Source organism: Periplaneta americana, chromosome 1, assembly GCF_040183065.1.
Source record: "Periplaneta americana isolate PAMFEO1 chromosome 1, P.americana_PAMFEO1_priV1, whole genome shotgun sequence".
Lineage (NCBI taxonomy): Eukaryota > Metazoa > Arthropoda > Insecta > Blattodea > Blattidae > Periplaneta > Periplaneta americana.
This window is the reverse complement of record NC_091117.1, coordinates 222,578,477-222,604,485: the sequence shown is the minus strand read 5'-3', so window position 1 is coordinate 222,604,485 and position 26,009 is coordinate 222,578,477. Positions and strand designations below refer to the sequence as shown.

Genomic DNA, 26,009 nt, shown 5'->3' with positions numbered 1-26,009 from the left:
GAAGTGTTATTGAATTTGGTATTCCCAAGAAACTAGTTCGATTAATTAAAATGTGTCTCAGTGAATCATACAGCAGAGTCCGTATCGGTCAGTTTCTATCTGATGATTTTCCAATTCACTGCGGGCTAAAGCAGGGAGATGCACTATCACCTTTACTTTTTAACTTCGCTCTAGAATATGCCATTAGGAAAGTTCAGGATAACAGGCAGGGTTTGGAATTGAACGGGTCACATCAGCTTCTTGTCTATGCGGATGACGTGAATATATTGGGAGAAAATCCAGAAACGATTGGGAAAAACACGAGAATTTTACTTGAAGCAAGTAAAGCGATCGGTTTGGAAGTAAATCCCGAAAAGACAAAGTATATGATTATGTCTCGTGACCAGAATATTGTACGAAATGGAAATATAAAAATTGGAGATTTATCCTTCGAAGAGGTGGAAAAATTCAAATATCTTGGAGCAACAGTAACAAATATAAATGACACTCGGGAGGAAATTAAACGCAGAATAAATATGGGAAATGCGTGTTATTATTCGGTTGAGAAGATCTTATCATCCAGTCTGCAGTCCAAAAATCTGTAAGTTAGAATTTATAAAACAGTTATATTACCGGTTCTTCTGTATGGTTGTGAAACTTGGATTCTCACTCTGAGAGAGGAACATAGGTTAAGGGTGTTTGAGAATAAGGTTCTTAGGAAAATATTTGGGGCTAAGCGGGATGAAGTTACAGGAGAATGGAGAAAGTTACACAACACAGAACTGCACGCATTGTATTCTTCACCTAACATAATTAGGATTTAAAATCCAGACGTTTGAGATGGGCAGGGCATGTAGCACGTATGGGCGAATCCAGAAATGCATATAGAGTGTTAGTTGGGAGACCGGAGGGAAAAATACCTTTAGGGAGGCCGAGACGTAGATGGGAGGATAATATTAAAATGGATTTGAGGGAGGTGGGATATGATGATAGAGACTGGATTAATCTTGCACAGGATAGGGACCGATGGCGGGCTTATGTGAGGGCGGCAATGAACCTTCGGGTTCCTTAAAAGCCATTTGTAATTAATTAAGTAAGTAAGTAAGTAAGTGCATGTATTATAGGCTGTTGACTCGCTGCAGGTAGTGAAAGGTAGAGATGTGTTCAGGTAACAACGTTGCTATTTAGAGTAGAGTACGGTAGTATGAGGAAACACACATATGTACATTCTGAAAGTAAATATACATTACACAATGACAATGTCAAAAGAATGTGAAAAGCATTTATTCTCCTGTCTTTTATAAGCAATTGTGTTTAATTATACACAGTGTTAATGGTGGAAATAAACATGTAGCAATTTAAATTTTTTAATTTATCCTATTGGTCGTCTTTAGGAAGTGCAGTTTCAGTACCAAATTGCAATGTACCTGCTACAAGATACATTCTCAGTGTCTCAAACGTAAATCTTTTTCGGTTATCTGCCAAAGTTTGTACTGTAGAAAGCTGCGCTCTACATCGCATGACGTGATAGGAGCAAAACTAAAAAACCTAACATCATTGCAGTCTCTAAGAGACAGCCCTCTATTCTCGGGTGACTCTATGTCCACTAATTTGCTGTTTATGTTACACAATGTTCCATATCCGTTATTTTTACATAAAATTGATTTCCACTTCTGTTTTACACGTTCAGTACCCGGTGTACTTGGTGTCTCATTAATTCTCTGTGTCATTTCCACAATTAATTTGAGGGCTTCCGGCATCTCTTGCTCTGACTTTTCTAACCGTGTAATAGTTTCAGACACAGTTTTAAAACAGGTTTGTATTAAAACCAAATTATCCGTCAGGACCTTCAAATCCAGAGCGTTTTCCTTAGCGTATTTGTTGGCATTCATTCTACAGTACCCCCACCCACTGTACGCTTTACCACTATACTCAGTACGCCGTTATGCGGATTTCCCACTGAACTGCTCTATTGGGTCCGAAGTCTGATTATGAATAAGGGTGTAATAATGAATAACGATTGTTTGTCTTATTTGAACTGTTGTATCAGTGAAGCGTGGTGAGTCATTGAAGTTATGGTTTACAATGGCAGTGAATAGTTTCGAGCAGTGATAATTTATAGTGTGTTCTATAGTGTCAGTGAAATGTGTCATAGTGCCAGTGAAATGAGTGAGATGAGAGTGAAGTGAAAGATTACCAGTATAAATGTGAAACTTATGTAGGGCCTGTACATATGTAGGTTGTAACAGAAAATTAGGTTCACTTATTACTTTATGTACTTACATACTTACTTACTGGCTTTTAAGGAACCCGGAGGTTCATTGCCGCCCTCACATAAGCCCGCCATCGGTCCCTATCCAGTCTCTACCATCATATCTCACCTCCCTCAAATCCATTTTAATATTATCTTCCCACCTACGTCTCGGCCTCCCCAAAGGTCTTTTTCCCTCCGGCCTCCCAACTAACACTCTATATGCATTTCTTGATTCACCCATACGTGCTACATGCCCTGCCCATCTCAAACGTCTGGATTTAATATTCCTAATTATGACAGGTGAAGAATAAAATACGTGCAGTTCTGTGTTGTGTAACTTTCTCCCTTCTCATGTACTAGCTTCATCCCTCTTAGCTCCAAATATTTTCCTAAGGACTTTATTCTCAAATATACTTATCTTCTGTTCCTCTCAAAGTGAGAGTCCAAGTTTCACAACATAACAACCGGTAATATAACTGTTTTATAAATTTTAACTCTCAGGTTTTTTGAGAGTAGACTGGATGACAAAAGCTTCTCAACCGAGTAATAACAGGCATTTACCATAGGCTATTTATTCCGCGTTTTCTTCCAGGTGTCATTTATAGTTGTACCATAGAATCAGTTCTACTCCGAGGCTTATGTTGGGGTTTCGTAACAAGCTGTTTCTTACGGTGATAGGTTGTTAGCCCTTCGCCCAACTCCCAAGCTGGAGGACCACCCCTTATCGGCTGTCCGCGACTGCTTATTCAATATATTCGCAGCTACCCTCCATATCTGGAGGCCGTCTGTCTCCTCTATTCGCAACCTGAGGACGCGCCATGCTGTGGTGATAGGGACCCACAATACTCAGCCGTTCACCTTAATTAGTATAAAATCTTCATAGGTCTGAATCGTACTTTTGTACCATAATGCAGAGTGATTCTTATAGAAACGACCCCAATGTCTTGCCTACAATTCATCAACAAATAAACACAAAATGATAAAATTCGCAGATACTTACCTGTTTCACGTAAAATACGTGCACAAGACATCAGATCGCTCTCCGCTTGGCACTTTTCCGATGCGGCGTTTCTGGTTTTCTTTCACGTGTGCCAAAATTATACATAGAGACGTTGTCCTCCAGCTGTCCTGATTTTGGGGTCTGTCATGGAAAATCCTGTCTTTTACATAGTCCTACAAGCAGATATCAGGGCTGGTAAGATCAGGAGAACGTAGCGGCCACAGACCAGCAAAGATGATTCGATTATTTCCTTTGAAAATGGGGTGTATGGAAGATCACTGTATCGTGCTCAAAATGCCCTTGAGTCAATTCCATTTCATCAGATTGCCTCTCAAACTCTGTAAATATTTTTTGTATGCATTTAGTGTCAACAATATTCCGGAAAAAAAAAAAAAAAACATGGCTTGATAATCCTTAAGTCAGACATGGCGCACCATACTTCGTATCTTTCGTACAATAAAATAGACTTAAGGGTATATGTACGTGAACGAGCACAATTATTATCAGAAAATGAAGACTCTAAATTTCTAAAATTTTATAAGGAAATGAACTCACAATTGGACAAAAATTACAAGGTACCACTACAAGACTTATTAGAACTTAAATATCTGATAAAAGTATAAAAAAGTTAGGCCTGCTAATAATATTATTAAGAATTCACTTTTTACTTTAAATAACATTTTAAAAAATTTGAAAATTTTCACACATATTATTTCATAACTCCACAACCATTAGAGATAGAATTCTGAAATTTTGTACACTGATTTAACATGAATTTATGCAAAAGGTGGACTACAATAATGCCCATTTCTTTGAAAATAGAAAAATTAGGTCACAAAACATTATGTAAATTTTAATATATTTTATATACAACAAATAAAAAAAAATTGTATTTAAATAAACAACTCTACATGTCTGAGAGTAGTCTACTTTTCAGAAATAAGTGTTTATTACATGCAGGAAAAATATTAAAGATATTTGAGAGACCACAACAATGTTATGGTTACCAAATGATGTAACTGCAGAATTTTTTTGTTTTTTTGCATACTCTTATGAAACTGGTTTGAAAAATATTATTAGTAACCTTTTATATACTTTTATCAGATATTTAAGTTCTAATAAGTCTTGTTGTGGCACCTTGTAATTTTTGTCTAATTGTGAGTTCATTTTCTTATAAAATTTTATAAATTTAGAGCCTGCATTTTCTGATAATATTTGTGGTCGTTCACGTACAGTACATATACCCTTAAAGTAATCTTAGGTGAATTTTCAACACACGTTTTTTCAATGGAATACGCTATATTTATTGTCTTTAATTTTTTAATTGCTGTTGACATCCGTTCTTCAATGCTACAAGCTACCATTACTGCCCTTGATTTTTCAATTGTTGGCGGACTGCTTTTGTCATATGTTGATAATGTTGAGGGCGAATCGAAAAGTCTTTGTCTCTATTTTTCAGCCATAATAATAAACATACAGGGAAATCAAAATACAGGCAGCGTTTTAAATACCTTTGACTATTTTTCCACAGTCACCGCTACGGTTCAGGCATTTGTCCCATCGCACCACTACTTTGGAGATTCCACTGTTGTAGAATTCGGCCTATAGAGAGCGGGACCATCGCCGGACAGCTGCCATCAGAAAAACGCGCCAGAGGGTTCTCATGGACAACGTCAGGCCTCATGTAGCAGCATCCACCGTACAGTCCAGACCTCGCTTCCAGTGATTACCACGTGTTTGGTCCTCTGAAGAATTTCCTGGCAGGCCAGAGGTTCATTTCCGACGGCGATGCGAAGATCTTTGTCCGGCGATTGTTCCGCGCTGAAAAAAAATAGGGGCAAAGGCTTTTCGATTCGCCCTCGTACGTTAGTATAGTGACATGAGATGCGCTTGATTTTAAAAGTGGTTTGAAACGTATCCGTGCTGTAGTTTCCATTTTGTAATAATATATCGAGTTCGGTTCTATAAGAATCACCCTGTATAATGATTTAAAAGGATTACACACTTTGAGGGCAGGAAGTGGAGAACAAAATTATCTTCGAAACAGACATTACTGTTCGAAACATTGTCCCTCTTCCATCTCCACGTTGATTTGGCTTACCCATATTCTGTAATAGGCCTATTTTGCTTTAGTTTGGTTTGCAATTATATTGGGTATGATACGAATTTTATCCAGTTGGTAAGCGTATTGGTATCAGATCCTTATGATATCTAATATGGATCCTTTTTATAGGGGGTATTTAGTTATATATGGATAACTTGGTCTTGCTGTTGATCATGTATCGAGAAATATTACAATGATCTCAGAATTTGCAGTTGTGGTGCTCTAATCCTTAATCTTTATGTGGATTCGGTATGCGCAACAATGAAAAGAATGTTGCCATCGTTACATAGAATTTTATAGCTGCTACACATTATACAGAGTTAGTTAAAATTCCCGCACTTCCTAAATAACGTTTGAAGCATACGGTTCAGTGACATGAAACTTGGTATGTGGGGATAACCATTTACTAAGAACTCAATAATGGTATTACCGAGATTTTTCTGCTTCCGGTTTAACCGGAAGTAACTATAACTCTCTTATTTTAAATGGAACCCCAATATATATTTTTTATTTTTGAATAAAGCTCATTAAGAGCTTTTCAAAAATTACCCACACTTGATACTTCTGTACACATTCAGTGTTGATAAATCAAGAAAACAGAAAAGTGTATCGAATATTAAAATAATAAATGTACCACCTAAATAACTTTTGAAACATACGGTTCAGTGACATGAAACTTGGTATGTGAGGATAACCATATACTAAGAACTCAATAATGGTATTACCGAAATTTTTCTGCTTCCGGTTTAACCGGAAGTAACTATAACTCTCTTATTTTAAATGGAACCCCAATATATATTTTTTATTTTTGAATAAAGCTCATTAAGAGCTTTTCAAAAATTACCCACACTTGATACTTCTGTACACATTCAGTGTTGATAAATCAAGAAAACAGAAAAGTGTATCGAATATTAAAATAATAAATGCACTACCTAAATATCTTTTGAAGCATACGGTTCAGTGACATGAAACTTGTTATGTGGGGATGGCCATATGCTAAGAACTCAATAATGATATTACAGAGTTATTTCTACTTCCGGTTTAACCGGAAGTAACTCCAACTCTCTTATTTTAAATGGAACACCCAATATATAGTTTTATTTTTGAATAAAACTCATTAAGAGCTTTTCAAAAAGTACTCACACTTGATACTTCTGTACAAATTCAGTGTTGTTAAATAAAAATGGAAGTGGTGCAAGATATTCCTAAAGCCTGGTTAAATCCTTCCTTAAATGGTTTCTATGATCGAGTGACACATTGTAAAGCAGCTGAGGGCTACCAATTTGAACACATAATTTAGAAGGTGAGCTAGCTTTGTTTTGTTTTTGTTAAGGAAGGAGTATTTTATTATTTTAATATTCGATACACTTTTCTGTTTTCTTGACTTAGCAACACTGAATTTGTACAGAAGTATCAAGTGTGGATACTTTTTGAAAAGATCTTAATGAGCTTTATTCAAAAATAAAATATATTGGGTGTTCCAATTAAAATAAGAGATTTGGAGTAACTTCCGGTTAAACCGGAAGTAGAAAAAATTCGATAAAACCATTATTGAGTTCTTAGCATATGGTTAACCCCACATACCAAGTTTCATGTCACTGAACCGTATGCTTCAAAAGTTATTTAGGTGGTGCGGGACTTTTAACTAACCCATATACATTCATAATGTTTATTTTTTTAGATACGTATTTAGTTTCTAAAAAAATAATAAAATATAAACAGTAAAGGTACTTCTTGATATGTAATTTTCATAGGTAGGGTAATGTATAGGGGAGGATAGATTGTAGTAATGATAAAATAGAATTTAGAACCCTGAAGGCTTGGAGAGGTTCAGCTGCAAACTACAAGAATCTATAACATTATTTCCTTCGAAATTTGTGTGTAGAGGGATTTAATAACTGTAATGTTTTGGAAGCTAATCAAGAGACTTGTAGTCTTTACATCAACGAACCTAGAATGTGTGTCTTATTAGCTGATTGGTGGACACGCAGAAAGTTGTTTCAAAGAATTCGTGCTACCTTCTAAAGATGAACTGAAACGTAAATGGAAATGTCATGGAGAAACTGGTATAACAACAATAATTACTGTTTACAATATCAAGATCTAGAGATCCTGAATATCGGTATATCAGTCACTTTAAATAAAAGTTATAGTATATATTTATAATTTAAAAAGGACTGTTTAAGATATTTTAATCAATGATTATAAAAGTGAAGATATTAATTAATTATTGTTAATGCATTTTTAAGAGGAAGATTCTATACACAATACGAATATAAATAAAACCTGAAAACGTCAAGATCTAACCTAGTAGACATTATGAAGAAAGGTAAGAATTGATATCAATTAATACTTCCAGAGATTGCTGTGTTATAAATATCCAATAAATACATGTTATACTTTACAGTTCGTTTCTTAAAAAAAAATGTGACAAGATAGTTATGATATTTCTTATCAAAAAGGTAAGTTGTAGCAATCAACACATCTAAACTCCACTTATTATAATTGCAACAATTCTTTGGAATTATAATATTTTAGTACTCTTTGTCAGAATATGAATTACTTTATTGATAAGAATATAATTTAAAGTATCATATGGATTTAATATTTTTTCTTCTACACTGCATTTTTAACTACAAACATGTATCAACAAGAATATTTATTTTGCAACTGACATGTTTATATTTCTATCACTGATTCATAAGTTACATAACCCGAAAATATTTTATGAATATTTTTACTGTTTTGACCGTTACAAAATACGCTGCTTTTAAAACTAGGAAGGAAGAAGAGTTTTTGTAATGATATAATAGTACATTATGCAACGAGCCTATAATGATAGTAATTAAGACGCGAGGATGTTTATGAAACGAGCGCAAGCGAGTTTCATAATTTTCATATTAGCGTCTTAATTACCATTATAGGCAAGTTTCATACGACTTTTTATGCTCGACCATATTTCTAACTTGAAATTATTCATAAGTATTCATGTTATTCTTATGTGACTGGGGAGCGAATTGACCTTGTGCAATCTCGTAAATTGTGAGATGTGCGCAGACGCGAAAGTATTGATTTTTTCCGGGCAACGAATGTCGACGACCTTGATATAACCTAGAGAGTAAGGTAAACGTTAAACTTCATATAACATTGAAATTGAATTCGACATTAAAAAACGAGATGACAAATTGAATTTATTTGAATATTATTTACAATTAACGCTAATTATTATAGTAACAGAACATAACCTTCTGCGACAGTATTGGATTTCCAGCCTACGTGACGTTTTGCTAGTTGTCTTTCGATTGCATATCCGAGAATAATCGAAAACCTGAACTTTAATGAGTAGGTGTACTTTAATGACATGCATTAAAGGACTGCTACCAGGTGTATAAGTACTACATTTCGGCATGGTCGAGCATAAAGAAATGTATTCTAAGATTTTCATGATAATGTACTCTTATATTATTCCTGAGAGTCAATAAGTGACTTCTAGCATTAGGTGGAATATCTTATAAAGAGATATTCAATTTTATTCATTATCAGTTTCTACTAGGCATATATTTTGTCCCAATTATAGGCGTACACATGGAAAGTAATAATTTTAATTAATAAAACTGATTTTTATTTTAAAATTAATATAAAGTTTCATTTTAATAAATTGCGTGACGGAAAATTTTCATACTCTTCCTTAATGACAAACTTCCGGATGTTAGCATTGTAACTACAAATGATTGTGTCAGAGAAATTAACAACTGTATCTACCATGTATTTGATGAAACTTCACACAAAAATTATAGTGTAGAAGGAGAAGTACATGACCTGGTGTGAAAACAATTACAGAGGCCCTAACCATTTAGAAACAAAATCAAGATGAAGTAAGAGTGCTCCAAACATTTGTCTCTATATATTCATATCCATTATTATTATTATTAGATTATTATATGGCATTTACTTTTACTTATATTCATGAATATTAATCTGCCCGCAAAGTCTGCAATCCGTTTGAAACACCCTGTATATTATAGCTGATTTATTTGTAAACACAACAAAGAATTTCTGTTCTAAAGTGACTCACCTCCAACAATGGCGACGTGATTGTCAGTCGACCCGTGAGGGAGTCCAGTGTATATTTTAATTTCTGGAAACGAAACAAAAGAAAAAAACAGTATAATGTACTTCATTTGCTATTCAAGTGTTGTGCGAACAAAACTGTGATTCACAACATCTGAAAGACCATTCACAGAGTGCTGGTGTGAGTAAGATAGTGGGATAATAGTGTAAGTTTTAGTGGTGTTCTGCTTACATAACACAATCGTGTGAAAACAAACAAAAAAAGTTGTGCTCTGCTCGCAAGTCGACCCAATCACAACCATAGCAAGTGACAGGAGTTGTGAATACATAGAATGTGGAGGAGGTGCAGACAAAATTATAGCTACAGCATAAAACAATGACAGTCAGGGATTAGCTTCTCTCGTGTCTAGGAGCAGCCAGGGCTGAAACTGGTAAAGCAACAGGGAAAGTCACATATGAAGCGGTTGAGAAGCACATAAAGACAGATTAATACGTTTGCTATGCTGCATAACTTTACGTAGAGCTACGCGTAAGGTTAGACAAGAGGAATATTATAAAAAGGAGAAGACGAGAAAAAGAAGAAGAATACAAGTATAATAAGGGGAATACAAGGAGAATAAGGTTAAGGGACAACTGGAGAAATGAAAAGATAATAAGTGGAATACAAAGAGAACAAGGTTAAGACAGGAACAACCAGAGAAATGCAAAGACAATAATGTGAATACAAAGAGAACAAGGTTAAGACAGGAACAACCAAAGAAATGCAAAGATAACAATGTGAATACAAAGAGAACAAGGTTAAGACTGGAATAGCAACAGGAATGCAAAGATAACAAGAGGAGTACAAAGAGAACAAGGTTAAGACAGGAACAAGAGAAATGCAAAGATAACAAGGTGAATAGAAAGAGAACAAGGTTAAGACAGGAACAATCAGAGAAATGCAAAGATAACAAGGTGAATAGAAAGAGAACAAGGTTAAGACACAAACAAGAGAAATGCAAAGATAACAAGGTGAATAGAAAGAGAACAAGGTTAAGACAGGAACAATCAGAGAAATGCAAAGATAACAAGGTGAATAGAAAGAGAACAAGGTTAAGACACAAACAAGAGAAATGCAAAGCTAACAAGGTGAATAGAAAGAGAACAAGGTTAAGACAGGAATAGCAACAGGAATGTAAAGATAACAAGAGGAGTACAAAGAGAACAAGGTTAAGACAGGAACAAGAGAAATGCAAAGATAACAAGGTGAATAGAAAGAGAACAAGGTTAAGACAGGAACAAGAGAAATGCAAAGATAACAATGTGAATACAAAGAGAACAAGGTTAAGACAGGGACAAGAGAAATGCAAAGATAACAAGGTGAATAGAAAGAGAACAAGGGTAAGATAGAACAAGAGAAATGCAAAGATAACAATGTGAATACAAAGAGAACAAGGTTAAGACAGGAACAAGAGAAATGCAAAGATAACAAGGTGAATAGAAAGAGAACAAGGTTAAGACAGGAACAAGAGAAATGCAAAGATAACAATGTGAATACAAAGAGAACAAGGTTAAGACAGGAACAAGAGAAATGCAAAGATAACAAGGTAAATAGAAAGAGAACAAGGTTAAGACAGGAACAAGAGAAATGCAAAGATAACAAGAGGAATACAAAGTGAACAAGGGGAAGGCAAGGAGAACACGGGGAAGACAAAGAGAACAACAGGAATAAATGGAGAACAAGCCAGTACAAGTAGAAAATGGACAGTGGTTGTATTTTTATGTGACGATCAAGTTTCTAAATTACTCCTCATGTCTAGTGAAGATAAAGACGTAGTTCTACGTCACAAAAAATCACTTAAATGAAGGACTATAATGTAACTAAATAACGTATGGATGATTATACAATATTGCTCAAATTTCTCTACAATTGATCATGGTCAATTTATCTACAGCAGAGAGAGTAATTCAGCTTCGATATAAAGTTATGTGCACTGGAGACATCAGTGAACTTTTACTGACTTACGTATTGAATTTTCACTTAGTATTTTATAAATTTAAATTTAGAAAGTGAACATCCATCTCAAGTTGCTGTTTGAAGAATTGTTCATAGATTGATAATTATCCATGGGCATTGTAACACAATTTATATTATTATTTAAGATGATTCCTAAACATCTGCGTTGCTATACGAATTAATTTCTCAAGCAATATCCATTTAAGTTATACGAGCGTTATCTGTGGAAAGATAAATAGAAGTTTTCATGCTTTCACGCCGCAGTTTTGGAAGAAATCCTCATGGAAAAAGAAGACTGACATGAATAAATTCCTTACGGGTGAATATTCAGTCACGGTAGGAACAGAGAGAGAGTCTAAACAATTCCATAACAGTGACTAGCGAGACAGTAGTTTTGTGTTCTGCGTACTGTAGCATGCAGAAAATGCAGTTTCTGTATTGGGAGTATAAGGGTACAGTACATCAGTTATTCATAGATTTCAAAAAGGCATATGACTCGGTTAAGAGGGAAGTATTATATGATATTCTTATTGAATTTGGTATTCCCAAGAAACTAGTTGGATTAATTAAAATGTGTCTCAGTGAAACATACAGCAGAGTCCGTATAGGTCAGTTTCTATCTGATGCTTTTCCAATTCACTGCGGGCTAAAGCAGGGAGATGCACTATCACCTTTACTTTTTAACTTCGCGCTAGAATATGCCATTAGGAAAGTTCAGGATAACAGGCAGGGTTTGGAATTGAACGGGTTACATCAGCTTCTTGTCTATGCGGATGACGTGAATATATTAGGAGAAAATACACAAACGATTAGGGAAAACACGGAAATTTTACTTGAAGCAAGTAGAGCGATCGGTTTGGAAGTAAATCCCGAAAAGACAAAGTATATGATTATGTCTCGTGACCAGAATAATGTACGAAATGGAAATATAAAAATTAGAGATTTATCCTTCCAAGAGGTGGAAAAATTCAAATATCTTGGAGCAACGGTAACAAATATAAATGACACTCGGGAGGAAATTAAACGCAGAATAAATATGGGAAATGCGTGTTATTATTCGGTTGAGAAGCTCTTATCATCCAGTCTGCTGTCAAAAAATCTGAAAGTTATAATTTATAAAACAGTTATATTACCGGTTCTTCTGTATGGTTGTGAAACTTGGACTCTCACTCTGAGAGAGGAACATAGGTTCAGGGTGTTTGAGAATAAGGTGCTTAGGAAAATATTTGGGGCTAAGCGGGATGAAGTTACAGGAGAATGGAGAAAGTTACACAACACAGAACTGCACGCATTGTATTCTTCACCTAACATAATTAGGATTTAAAATCCAGACGTTTGAGATGGGCAGGGCATGTAGTACGTATGGGCGAATCCAGAAATGCATATAGAGTGTTAGTTGGGAGACCGGAGGGAAAAAGACCTTTAGGGAGGCCGATACGTAGATGGGAGGATAATATTAAAATGGATTTGAGGGAGGTGGGGTATGATGATAGAGACTGGATTAATCTTGCACAGGATAGGGACCGCTGGCGGGCTTATGTGAGGGCGGCAATGAACCTTCGGGTTCCTTAAAAGCCATTTGTAAGTAAGTAAGTAAGTAAGTAACCTCTAGATCAATAATATCACCCAACTCTCCACAGAAAATTTGAATTATGAGAATTTACTCCGGCGTGAGTGCGCGACGATAGGCAATACAGGGTGTACGAAAAATGCCATCCAATAACAGCACTGTAGAACAGAGCACATTATATTGATTAATTTAAGTATAGGAAGCAACAGTCCACGATCCATATTTTCAGAGATATCGCAAAGATTATGTCGATCAAATGGGCACACTGCCAAAACTATTGAAATCAATTAAAGTGGCTTAATAGTGGTTTTTATTTCTATGATACGTAAAGTAATACAGTATAGAAATCTGGGCTTTACATCAAAAGATGTTCAAAAGTCCACATCATCTCATGGCATTTCCTGTTTCGACGAACCTCGCAGTTATAGAAACCGTTCACTATCTCTCGTGTAGTTCGGATTTGTGCGAGGCGGGCCTCGCACCTCGCACGTCGCATGCGTCGATTTAGAAAAACCAAGGCTTAAAAGTTCTATCCTACTGCAAAATTTATTTCGACTTAGTTGGATCCACGTTGAATTCTAGACGAAATCGGCGTCGAACTCTGGTAACAGATTTAAATTCAACTAGCCAAAGCACGCACTTCACTTTTTGCTGTGGTGTCCATATTTTACGTTCAATTAGAATTGTTAATGTTAACTGTTAGCAATTCGTGACATAAATTGCAATGATAAATCGTATCTTTTTTGTTTTCTTCAATTTTCTTGCTTTGTTGTATAGATTTCTAGCATTGTTGTTGTAAATAAAATCTTGTAGAGTTTCTGCATCCTGTGCCAAACATATAATGAAATATTCTTCTCTTAATAAATGGTGAACAATTATTTCTTGATACCTCTAGCCCAGGCATGTCAATTGATGCCCACAGGAACAAGCGCGCGCTTTAGAGCCCAGGAGAGCCTGAGCGCTTTACAGCGGAAAGGAAAGAGACAGACGAAAGAGGTGGTATATGCCGCTTGGTCTAGCTATATTCAGGGATGGCCAGCACTGATTCAATAGATAAAGGGAAGAGAACTTATTAAAACTGTATCCATGGTAATTTTTAGATTTGTCTGAGAAGTATAAGTGCATTATAAGAATGTAAGTTTTAATTTTAATGCTCATTTTTCATAAGTTTGATTTTTTTTTATTCAAAAGAAATATTTTCTCAACTTTTCGTATAGAAAAGTGAAATTTTCAGGTATAGGCCTATTTATTTAGTAGCCTTACAGAATGTTTTCGTAAATCTAATATACCGTATATACGTATTACTGAAGATAGTGTACTGAAAATTTTGAAAATATTTGCATGGAAATTGTTTGTAAGGAAATGAATTAACAAAGCAACTATTGTTACATCGTAAGCAAAAGATACGTGCCCATGTGTTGTAAAAATGTCAGCTCTATAGCTTTAGCAGATTTCGAGAAAATAATTTAATATTCTGATGATAGGAAGTTGCTCACAAATATCACCTTAAAAGCATAATGCGATAAGAGTTTTGTTATGTAATATTAGTTACACTTAAAACAGATACAGTACCTAGGTAACTTTGCTTTGTACTGTAATATTATTTTGATTAGTTTATTGATTACTTTTGTAAGGCTAAAGATACCACCGATATAAGTTCCAACTTATCATGTCATACTCAATCTCTTTCTTTGGAATATCACTTTCTTTATAAATGATGTGTTTCATCCACTTAATACAGTATAATATTATACTACTATGGAATATAAGTGAATATTCCTTCTTAACTCTCTATTATGTTATTAAGATTTAAAACACAAGTGCAATATTAAGAAATCAGTGTTAGTACTTTTGTTTTACAGACAATATAGATAATATTAAACAGAAAGAAGCCATATAAAAAGAACGACATAAAATTTCACGTTCCGTTTGAAGTTTGTGCACCACTGTTTTCTTAATCCAACAGGTTGCTTATTCATATACACAACCCTTCCTCTTTCCATACTTAGCGCCTGCTGCCCGCGCACTACGTCAAGGTCAGAAAAATGCGCTTGCTTTGACATCTCTGCTCTAGCCTGTTCAATGTGTAGATATTATCTGTATACACTTAGTGGATTTTGTGAGAGTGTATCAGTTTTACTGTGAATATAATTGAATTCCGTATAGAAAATAATGGGACTACATTAATGGGCTAGTTTTTATCCAATGTTGAAAGTTTCAACGAAGCCTAAATCAATTTTATGACGCAATTACGTAGTAAAAAATATCGGAACGACCTATTTTTATATTAAATTATATTCCTACCTACTCAGTGTGATATGATAACAAATTCAAGTTAATTTACTCAGATTATGGTACATATTAAAGGGCAATTGTGATGCTTAATTGCTGAATTTTCTGGCATTGATGTGATAGGAAGTGGGGGAGCCTGGAAGCTGGTGACAGCATTGCTTGCAAGGCGTTCAACTTTGTGCCCGATTTAGCCCGGGTAACGATCTCGCAACATTGCGGCAAGCCATTCCGTGCCCACACTCACGACCCTGATACACGCTTTGAGACCTTATCTGAAAATTTCAGTCGGACATTGGAGTACAGCGGACTGCCATTTCATATAAAAGACGTCAATCATATACAGTCGAAAATTAATAATCACCGTTATTAACGCATTAGCCGAAACACGCTATTGTAAACGCGTTTCGGAAGGGTTGACATGATGTAGGCTGTACTTACGTAAAACAGGATTAAAACGTCATTCTTAAACCCTGTATTTTCTGTGTAATAGTTGTAATTTGGATTAAATCACAGGAAAAAATCGCCGGTAATGCCGTAAAAACCACTTTTAAAGTACAGCCGTTACACCTACCCAATAGCTCTATTAAATACAGAGAATTGTATTTAATTAATAATGCTTGTAGATAACCGAGTAATATTTGCTGATATGAAAAACTACATACAGTGGGTGGCACGAGTATTTAACTTGAATATAGCTGCAATGATTTACAGCTTGAATATGTTCACAAAGAGAAAAAAATTCCTTTGTAGTTCATCGACATCTAACTTTCCAGTAAATTCAAGATTAGAATAAATTTACCGCTTAGCTACTTTAAAAATTAAAATCCGAGACTAATATTTTTATTTCCGAATATGTATTATATGACTTTCTTGTGTTAAATTCTATCGTACCTGGTTTACATGTTTCGATCTATTATGGGTCATCCTCAGAACTGGTCGTTGTTGGTCTTGGCGTCTCTTGTTTTGTTTCCTGTGAGGGTGTGTTTGTGTGGTGTAATGTGGAGTCAAAGAGTGTCTGTGTTCTGAAATTGAGTTATGTGTTGAGAATTTCATTGGGATGTGTTTTTGTGTGTCTGTATATTTCATATTATTCTAGTGTGTTTAGTTTCTGGCTTTTTGTTTGGATGTGTAGCATTTCTATGTCTCTGTGGGTGTGGTTAGCATTTGTGATGTGTTCTGCATATGTGGAGGTGTTTTGTAATTTTGTTATGGCTGTGATGTGTTCTTTGTAACGTGTTTGAAATGATCTGCCTGTTTGTCCTATGTAGAAGTTGTTGCAGGTGTTACATTTGAGTTTGTATACGCCTGTGTGGTTGTATTTGTTTGTTTGTGTTGTAAGTTGTGTAATTAAGATGTATAATAATTTTAATTGGCTAAAGCAATGGATTTCTAATCCCATTCGGGTATAGGCCTATTATGGCCTTTTAAAAGTTCCTAAACCTTTCTTTGAATGCTGGTATTTTGCCAAGCAACGTACTCCTTCCTAAATGAATGAAATTTGTTTAAACAAAAGCCGCCCTAAATAAGGGTTCAATAGATAGGCCTACTAATCAATTCATAAAGAATAATAAGTAAACAAAACAATTTTGTGACATTTGGAAAGAATAAGAAAAAAACATTACGATAAGAAAACGTAGGGAATCATTTACAATAAAAATTTTGTTGGGTACAAATTATTACTAATTATAGCTAAGGATGATTTTAACACGTGAGATCCTATGGCATCAATCGTTGCATCAGAAATTTTATATTGTTTAAGTTGATTTAAAGTTTCACGTGGGATCGTGCCACGGGCACCGAACATGAGCCCAGAAACTGTCCAATGTGTGATGTGGTATTGTGCTCCAAGATGCTGACAACAAGGCTCATATATGACTTGTTTTTCACGACACACCTCTTGTGGCTGTTGCTCATGCATCTCAAAACGGATTGTGGGATCAAGAATGACACCCTTATCCTTCTGCCATTTCATATAAAAGACGTCAATCATATACAGTCGAAAATTAATAATCACCGTTATTAACGCATTAGTCGAAACACGCTATTGTAAACGCGTTTCGGAAGGGTTGACATGATGTAGACTATACTTACGTAAAACAGGATTAAAACGTCATTCTTAAACCCTGTATTTTGTGTATAATAGTTGTAATTTGGATTCAACATAATACGGCATGGGAATATTAACCCTTAAATCGGCAAAACTTCATTTCTCACACTAGTTTATTAAACCGTGTCGGACCGTAAAGAAAACAACTATCGCAATGTCCATATTTTATATGTTATACAATATTATAGTATTGTGAAATTTTAATTTTCCTGCCAATTTTTTTCTATTGTTATATTAAAATTATAGCATATAGCTATTTGTATCCTATGGGATTCGTTGTCAATTTAAGGGTTAATGCAGATATGGACATTCTTGTCCAAGAAATTATAAATATTGTGATACATAAAAAAGAAAGCCCCAAATCTTAAGAAACCACGTGTTCTCATTTCACCTCGATATTTCATCTATCTCAAAAGTTCTAACAGGAAAAATCCAATGGTGACCTAGTCTCAGCAAAATTCCCGGTTTCAGACCACTCGAAAGGGACTGTAGGTAGCGATCTCTCTCGGATTAAACATTAATTTGGTTAATACAAGAATAATTAATTAAATGTTACTTATGAACAGTTTGCATTATCTTCAATATCATCGCGTAATGTCGTCCCTGGGCTTTTCACTTCGAAATTTTTGGAAAAAAAAAAAATAGGGAAATTGCGTGATTAAATGCGGTACATATGTGACCTTTAAATATACTTTACAGCTTTCATTGAATTTTATCCAGAACTACCATAAACAGTCCGACGTTTATTTTTGTTGTCTGTGGTCAGAAAGAATGTTAAAGTAAAAATTTCAAATAACATACTTATATTTTGTCAATGCAGAGAGTGACCGAGCAGATCTGCAACAAACCGATTAGTGGGGAACTTAAAAAATCGAGCACACTGGATAACAAGAAGTGTATCGTCCATAAGAAGAGGGCAGTTAACCTAATTTCAATATTACTTTGATTACTTCCTAAAGATTTGTTAAGAATAGAGTATACAGGTACTTACTTATTTACTTACTGGCTTTTAAGGAACCCGGAGGCTCATTGCCGCCCTCATATAAGCCCACCATTGGTCCCTATCCTGAGCAAAATTAATCCAGTCTCTATCATCATATCCCACATCCCTCAAATCCATTTTAATATTATCTTCCCACCTACGTCTCGGCCTCCCCAAAGGTCTTTTTCCCTCAGGCCTCCCAACTAACACTCTATATGCATTTCTGGATTCGCCCATACGTGCTACAAGCCCTGCCTATCTCAAACGTCTGGATTTAATGTTCCTAATTATGTCAGGTGAAGAATACAATGCGTGCAGTTCTGCGTTGTGTAACTTTCTCCATTCTCCTGTAACTTCATCCCTCTTAGCCCCAAATATTTTCCTAAGAACCTTATTCTCAAACACCCTTAACCTATGTTCCTCTCTCAAAGTGAGAATCCAAGTTTCACAACAATAAAGAACAACCGGTAATATAATTGTTTTATAAATTCTAACTTTCAGATTTTTTGACAGCAGACTGGATGATAAGAGCTTCTCAACCGAATAATAACAGGCATTTCCCATATTTATTCTGTGTTTAATTTCCTCCCGAGTATCATTTATATTTGTTACTGTTGCTTCCAGATATTCGAATTTTTCCACCTCTTCAAAGAATAAATTTCCAATTTTTATATTTCCATTTCGTACAATATTCTCGTCACGAGACATAATCATATACTTTGTCTTTTCGGGATTTACTTCCAAACCTATTTCTTTACTTGCTTCAAGTAAAATTCCCGTGTTTTCCCTAATCGTTTGTCGATTTTCTCGTAACACATCAATTGATGTAGTCACTATCCATGATAACAGCGGTTCATCTTCATACGTTTTAATGTCTCATGTTTCAGACCTAACTACAGGCGTAGTTATATATATATATATATTTTTTTTTATTGTTGTTATTTCAAAGTTAATACTGATTGTGTATATGTATTCAATCTCTCTTTTTTACTCAATTATGTTTATTATTATTTTTAAGTTCATATTTGTATACCGGTATGTATTTTTTCTGTATGTGATTTGATCCTGGTTGAGTGGAAGAGAAGGCCTGATGGCCTTAACTCTGCCAGGGAAAATAAAACTATTATTATTATTATTATTATTATTATTATTATTATTATTATTATTATTTTGGTACCGTTGATAATACGCAGGAATCTTCAGTTTATCTTGAAAACAATAACATGACATTAAACAACAAATTCGTACTATTTTTTTCTTGTTTTGCTCTCTGTGCAACTCCATCAAAGATCCAAAACAAGCGAACTTCATTTCGACATCGATTTTCACTTCTGAGTCCTCGTTACAGACCAGGTTCACACGTTACCTTAACGACCGTGAGTTTATAGCGGCCTGAGAGTGACTTTTCCGATAGCACTTGTTTCACCAGCCGGGCAGCTGGAACTACTACAATTGTAGCGGATTCTTCTTTTTGTTTCGTAGACAGACTTCCAGTGTTACGCGATGTCTGATGACGATTACTATCGGATTTAGATTAACAAACCAACTGACTGAAAGTGGTCTTCTTCTGTTTTTAATTCATTCTTAACTCTGTAGTATCTCTTACAAGGGAACCGTCCCAGATGGTGGTGCTTGAATTTAATTAAAGTGTATATTTAAGCAAATTTTCGTTCGTTAAGAAACATGGTGATAATCGTTATTTTCGCTTAATCCTCGTTTGCGAAATATAATGTTTCGAAAAAGATGCTACTTATGCCGCTTCTTGCGCAATATTGTATCACAGCTTTCGCATTAATGTTCTAGTCTATTTTGTTTTTCTCTTAACTCACATTAAATACATTACGTTTTCTGAATTACAAGTTGAATTTGAATTTAAAATGTCTATTAAATTCGTGACTCATCTTAAATGTGATAGTGTGGATTCGAAATGGACGGGACAAAGAGCCATTGAAGAGTACAAACATTTTATATAGGCTGGTATTTCACAAAGAACGTTATCAAACTTTCTCACATGTTTCCCCGCCACTGATTGAGAAGAAACTGCCTACTGAAGGGTGCACTGGAAGGAATGGTGAACGGGAGAAGATTTCGTGGCAGAAGAAGATATCAGCTAATAGACATTAAGATATAGATGGATCATATGAGGAGACAAAGAGAAAGGCAGAAAATAGGAAGGACTGGAGAATGCTGGGTTTGCAGTAAAATACCTGCCCTTGATATCATATCATATCATATCATATCATATCATATCATAATGAAGATGGTGGTGATGTGATTCCAATATTATTATTATAACCCTTAAATTGGCAATGTATCCTATAGGATGCAACAGATTAATAGGCTATACGAGTATCTATACTAATAATAAATCTGTAGCCGAAATTTTTCTGGTAATTTTCGATTTTCCAAAAATAATTGGTCCTAATATATATAATTAACCACCCTGAAACCGAAAATCGCTTTTTTTAAATTTTTGTTTGTATGTCTGTGTCTGTCTGTTTGTTACCTTTTCACGCGATAATGGCTGAACGGATTTCGATGAAAATTGGAATATAATTTAAGTTCGTTGTAACTTAGATTATAGGCTATATGGCATTCAAAATACATTATTTGAAAGGGGGTTATAAGGGGGCGTGAATTAAATAAATCGAAATATCTCGATTATTATTGATTTTTTTTAAATGTTACGTAACAAAAATTTCTTTAAAAATCATTTCCGATAAGTTTTATTCTTTGAAAAATTTTGATAGGACTGATATTTAATGAGATAAATGAGTTTTAAAATTAAAATAACTGCCATCTAAGGCCGTGTAATGAAATAAACAAATGACTTCGTCTATAAGGGGTCTTGGTCAACAACAATCGAAAGCTATGAATCATAGCCTACAGAAAATGTTTCTGTGTTTGTTTGAAGCAATATCGGAAGCTAAATTAACCAATTTGTATAATTAATTATTATTTCACCATTGGAAAGTGAAGTTTCTCTGTATGAACATAATGCTATAATGTTATTACAGTAACTTCTGAGTGAATTGAGGACAGGTAAGATTAAAATAGCTTCTTATGCACAGAAAACTTGATAGGCTATTCTGTGTATCCGTTTCCTGTATTTCTTAAAATAATGTTTATCTCAGAGAATTAACGAACAACGAGAGTGTATTGATTTAGTATGCAGTAATAATATGTTAGCTTAGCATTTCATTATTTAAAATCCAAATTTTAACTATGTTCAATTGAATCGAGTTAAAATACATAAAATACATATGCATTAAATGCAATGCAAAAAATTTGGGTAATGAGCCAAGCAGATTATGTTGCCCTGTTGTAAAATAAAATTTGTTCCTCCTGAGATTCAAGAGCCCCCATAACAAATTGAAAACTTACTTATCGGGGTACATCCGTTATCAACACACTTTTTATATAATATAATATAATATAATATAATATAATATAATATAATATAATATAATATAATATAATATAATATAATATAATATAATATAATATAATATAATATAATATAATATAATATAATATAATATAATATAATTTAAGTTAATTAAGTTCTTTGAAGGGTTCAGAACAATAGTGGGCCAAGCGCCATTTACTGAATACGTAAAAAACAAGAGTTAAAATTAAGTTATTAGCATAATTCAATGGAAACATATAGCAAGTAAAATAAAGTATACACATTAAATGTAAATGATGTCAATGTTCATTAAACTATGGTTGCATGTAATAAAAATTAAGAAACATATTAAAGGAATTGTCATTGCACCAAATGAGTGCTCTCTGGACCAAAATGATTCCATTGTAATTATTTAAATATAATTTAAATTAAGTAACATATTAAACGATTTATCCTTCTATCAAACACGAATATTCCCTGGCTCAAATGTCCTATTTTAATTTATGTAATTACTTTATATTTCTTTCTAACGGGTGCAGCGGAGCGCACGGGTACGGCTAGTTCTATAATATTTTAATAGAATAGAAAAAAATTGGTGGAAAAATTATAATTTCACAATACTATAATATTGCACAACATATAAAATATGGACATTGCGATAGTTGTTTTCTTTACAGTCCGACACGGTTTAATAAACTAGTGTGAGAAATGAAGTTTTGCCAATTTAAGGGTTAATGTAGGCGTAGAACTATGTCGACTCTCGAAAAGGTAGAGATGTTTTAAGAGACAAAGAATTTGAAAATTAGTGTACATTGCAACAGAAGGGTAAAGGAGTGATTCTTAACAAAGAGTTCCCCCCAGCAAACAGCTGGATAAGAAATCACAAAGGTCTAACCCTCCCGGAATGGATAGACGCCCTTAAAATGGTAGGCTATGTTGCTCCGGTTCGAGCTGTACCGGGTAGAAGTCGGGATGGTACCCGCTGTAGGCGCTGTCTCAGCGAGATTGAAACTCTTCCCCATATCCTTGGCTTCTGCCCCTATAGTGAGGCCCTTCGCAACATCCGTCATCATGCTGTCCGTTCTATGCTGACCGAGTAAGGAAGTAGGGTTTACAGTCCATCAAGAGGTGCAGGGACTAGCCACACAAGGAAGTGTTCGGCGAATTGATATCATTGCCATTAAGAACAACTCGGCATACATTCTCGATCCCACCATCAGATTTGAGACACATGCAGATCAACCGCATGAGGTGGACAGTGAAAAGAAACGGATCTATGAACCAACAATCCCGTTCTATAAAGATAAATATAGCCTGTCCCACATTGATGTAATAGGTCTGATGGTGGGAGCACGAGGTACCATACCATCCTTCTTTGCCAACAAATGTAAAAACCTGGGGCTAACACACAGCATTGTGAAGGAAATAGCCATTAGTGCCCTCAAAGGATCGGTTCAGATATTGAGAAATCATTTGTATGGGAGTGATAATGGAAGTTTCAAGTTATCTTAACCTATGGCTGTTGATTGGTTTAGATATCAATGCCAATAAATCCGTACTATTATTTTTCTCGCGGTATATGGCATTCAAATCATTCTAACCTATCTGATGATATTTTTTCCCACCCTTTCTTAACTGTAAATGAGCACAAACACTAATTAGGTGTACATCTTTCTGACATTTTGTATATTCGAGTCCCCAACCGTTTCAAATGTATATCATTTTACCTTTTAGGTGTGTTTCCAAATTATATGCAATATGCTTTGTCAAATTTGGCAACCTTTTCATAAGGGAAGCTAAATTTATATTATATTCTCTACTATAACGTTATAAATCAAGTACAAGAAAACGTATGCACACATTTAATGTGAATCTGATATTGAAAAGCGATGTTCTCAGTTCAGAATTTAAATTCTATTTGGTGAATTCCGAAGTCCTCAGAGTCTAATAACATTTAGGTGCGACTGTACGGAATGAGAGGTGTTTCGGCTATGTAAACAGAGTTTAAGTGACAATCTGAAACTTTCTGTTAACATTTTGTGGCACTTCCTCTAGAGTCACCTCGGTGCAACCTTACTCACGATTCAGATAAGCCCAAAACTAAACGGATCATTACTTGGTCCTTACGATGTAGATGACATCGATTGGTAGACCGACCTGACTTTAGTCTCAAGAATTCTACAGCTCCGAACGTATTTTAAGGAATAGTTACTCAAATGGACTAGGTCTTAGGATTTTCCTTCATGCCAAACTTCTGTAATAAAGGTGGAACTCCACATCCAACGATACTACCGCGTGGTTTTCCTCATTTTATAGAAAGTAATCCCGAGTTTCAGCTTGATCGTGATTAATTACAGTCCATAGCCACTTCAAAGACGAGGCAGTAGTGCAAGGGAGGGGTGCTTTCGGCTAATGAATGTGGGATATGCAAATCAATGGATAGTGTCCGTGTTTGAGAGCACACTGTTACAGCTGATCTGTTCTCTCAGTTAATCAGTAGTGATATATTAAAATAATTATTTTGTGCGAGATCGTGCGTATTTGCTTGCTTTCCGCACAAAACCAATACGCGGTAAGTGTGAAATACCACATTCAGTATTCCCAACCTAACACACATAACAATTTCCCTCTTCTTACCGCTTAAGCGCCATATTCATTTTACTACTTTAAACTTTTAACATATTATTTTTAGAGACGTTTAACATAGTAATAATTATAAATTTGAAACTTACCACTGCAATTTCACCTAAATTGCACTGTTAATTATTGTTTTTAAATATTTGCAAAAATTAAGTAAACTCTACAACACCACAAAAGTTACTGCATTTGTAATGCAAGTAACATTAAGGAAGCCGTGAAAAAATCAACAAGATTCCAGATGCCGATGTTATTACTGCAATATGTTATATAAATAATATTGTTAAAATATTAAAATGAAAAATAAATCATTACATAACCTTACCGTTTGTTTTAAGTTCACATTTATAGACTGGGGAAAAAAAAAGACAGACGTATATCACGGCCTGCTGGAATATAGTAAACACAGAAAACATTTTATAGCAACAATGTTGAAGATAGATATTTTTGTTTTTAAAAGTTGCCGTCATTGAACAGAAACCAAGATGGAGATTTCATTGCAACTGATTAGAAATTCCTCTTTCAGGTATGTAATAAACGATCTTCGCACAAAATAATGTACGATACACGAGCGGTATGTTTGTTTTCATGTTCTTGGAAATTAAAAAAGCTCAACTACGTTTCGCTTTTTCAATATTTTCCTCGAACATGAAAACATCAACATACCGCTCTTGTATAATGCGGAAACCTACCAAGGTTTTAGGCCTAAAATGGTCCCGAAACAAAAATTTTGGATTTTGTCACAAAATCATAACCTAACCCTCGCGTCTTACGGGGATATGATTATTTTTCGCTCGTGGCCATTTTTAAAGGAACTACAGCGGCATTTAATCGACATTTGCGCTACCCCTTTAGTTGTTCGTTAGAGTCAGTATGGATTTTTCTTAAAATAACATTTTTACAGAGTATTTTTTTCTTAAAATAATTGCTCAGAGTTACCTGTATTTACACATGTATTTCTATGAGGTAATTTAAGTTACAAATACAGGGTGATTCAGACCACCCGTAACAGTAATTTATTTCGGAAACTACACTGGTGGCCATAATTCTGGAAACTTTTTGTTTTTGTACTGAATTATTATAACATCTGCATTGATTCACAGATTTATACAATTGAAAATGTTCCTCTTGACTGATTCGTTAATTATGGGGTTATAACAAAGGTATTATATTAAATCCTGAATATTTTAACAATAAATAATCATTACTATGTAGGAAATTATGTTCTTGTCGTTTAAGATCTAAATATTCATTTCAGATTTTCATTATAAGTTTCCTTCGATCTTTCAATGCTAATCGACAAATCTGCTTCACTTCTCTTGGACTTACTTTAGGTTTTCTACCAGTCCTAAGTGTTGTTTTACAAGATTCTATGGATTTGTACCTCTCACATATCTTCTGGACGCCAGGCAATGTAGCACCATTACCAAGTTTTCTTGCAATTTTCTTGATTGTGTAGCCTTCTTCTCGAAGTATGGCTGCCCTAGAAGGTGTTCAGTCCTTTCGTGGAGCCATTGTGATAAAATGATCAATAAAGTTTGTTGTAAAGCAATCAGGTGTTCACCTAACGAAATCTTAAGTCAGACTAATGATAGAAACAGATTAATA

The 26,009-nt window shown here is 34.7% G+C and overlaps 1 protein-coding gene across 1 annotated transcript in view; it reads right to left on the bottom strand.

Annotated features, from left to right (window-relative positions):
• The window catches only part of LOC138696342 (lachesin-like), a 731,117-nt gene that overhangs the window by 2,627 nt on the left and 702,481 nt on the right, over positions 1-26,009 (bottom strand). The window contains exon 7 of the mRNA XM_069821191.1: positions 9,413-9,475. Coding sequence (XP_069677292.1) covers positions 9,413-9,475 — 63 coding nt within the window. The remainder of the gene's footprint in view (positions 1-9,412; positions 9,476-26,009) is intronic.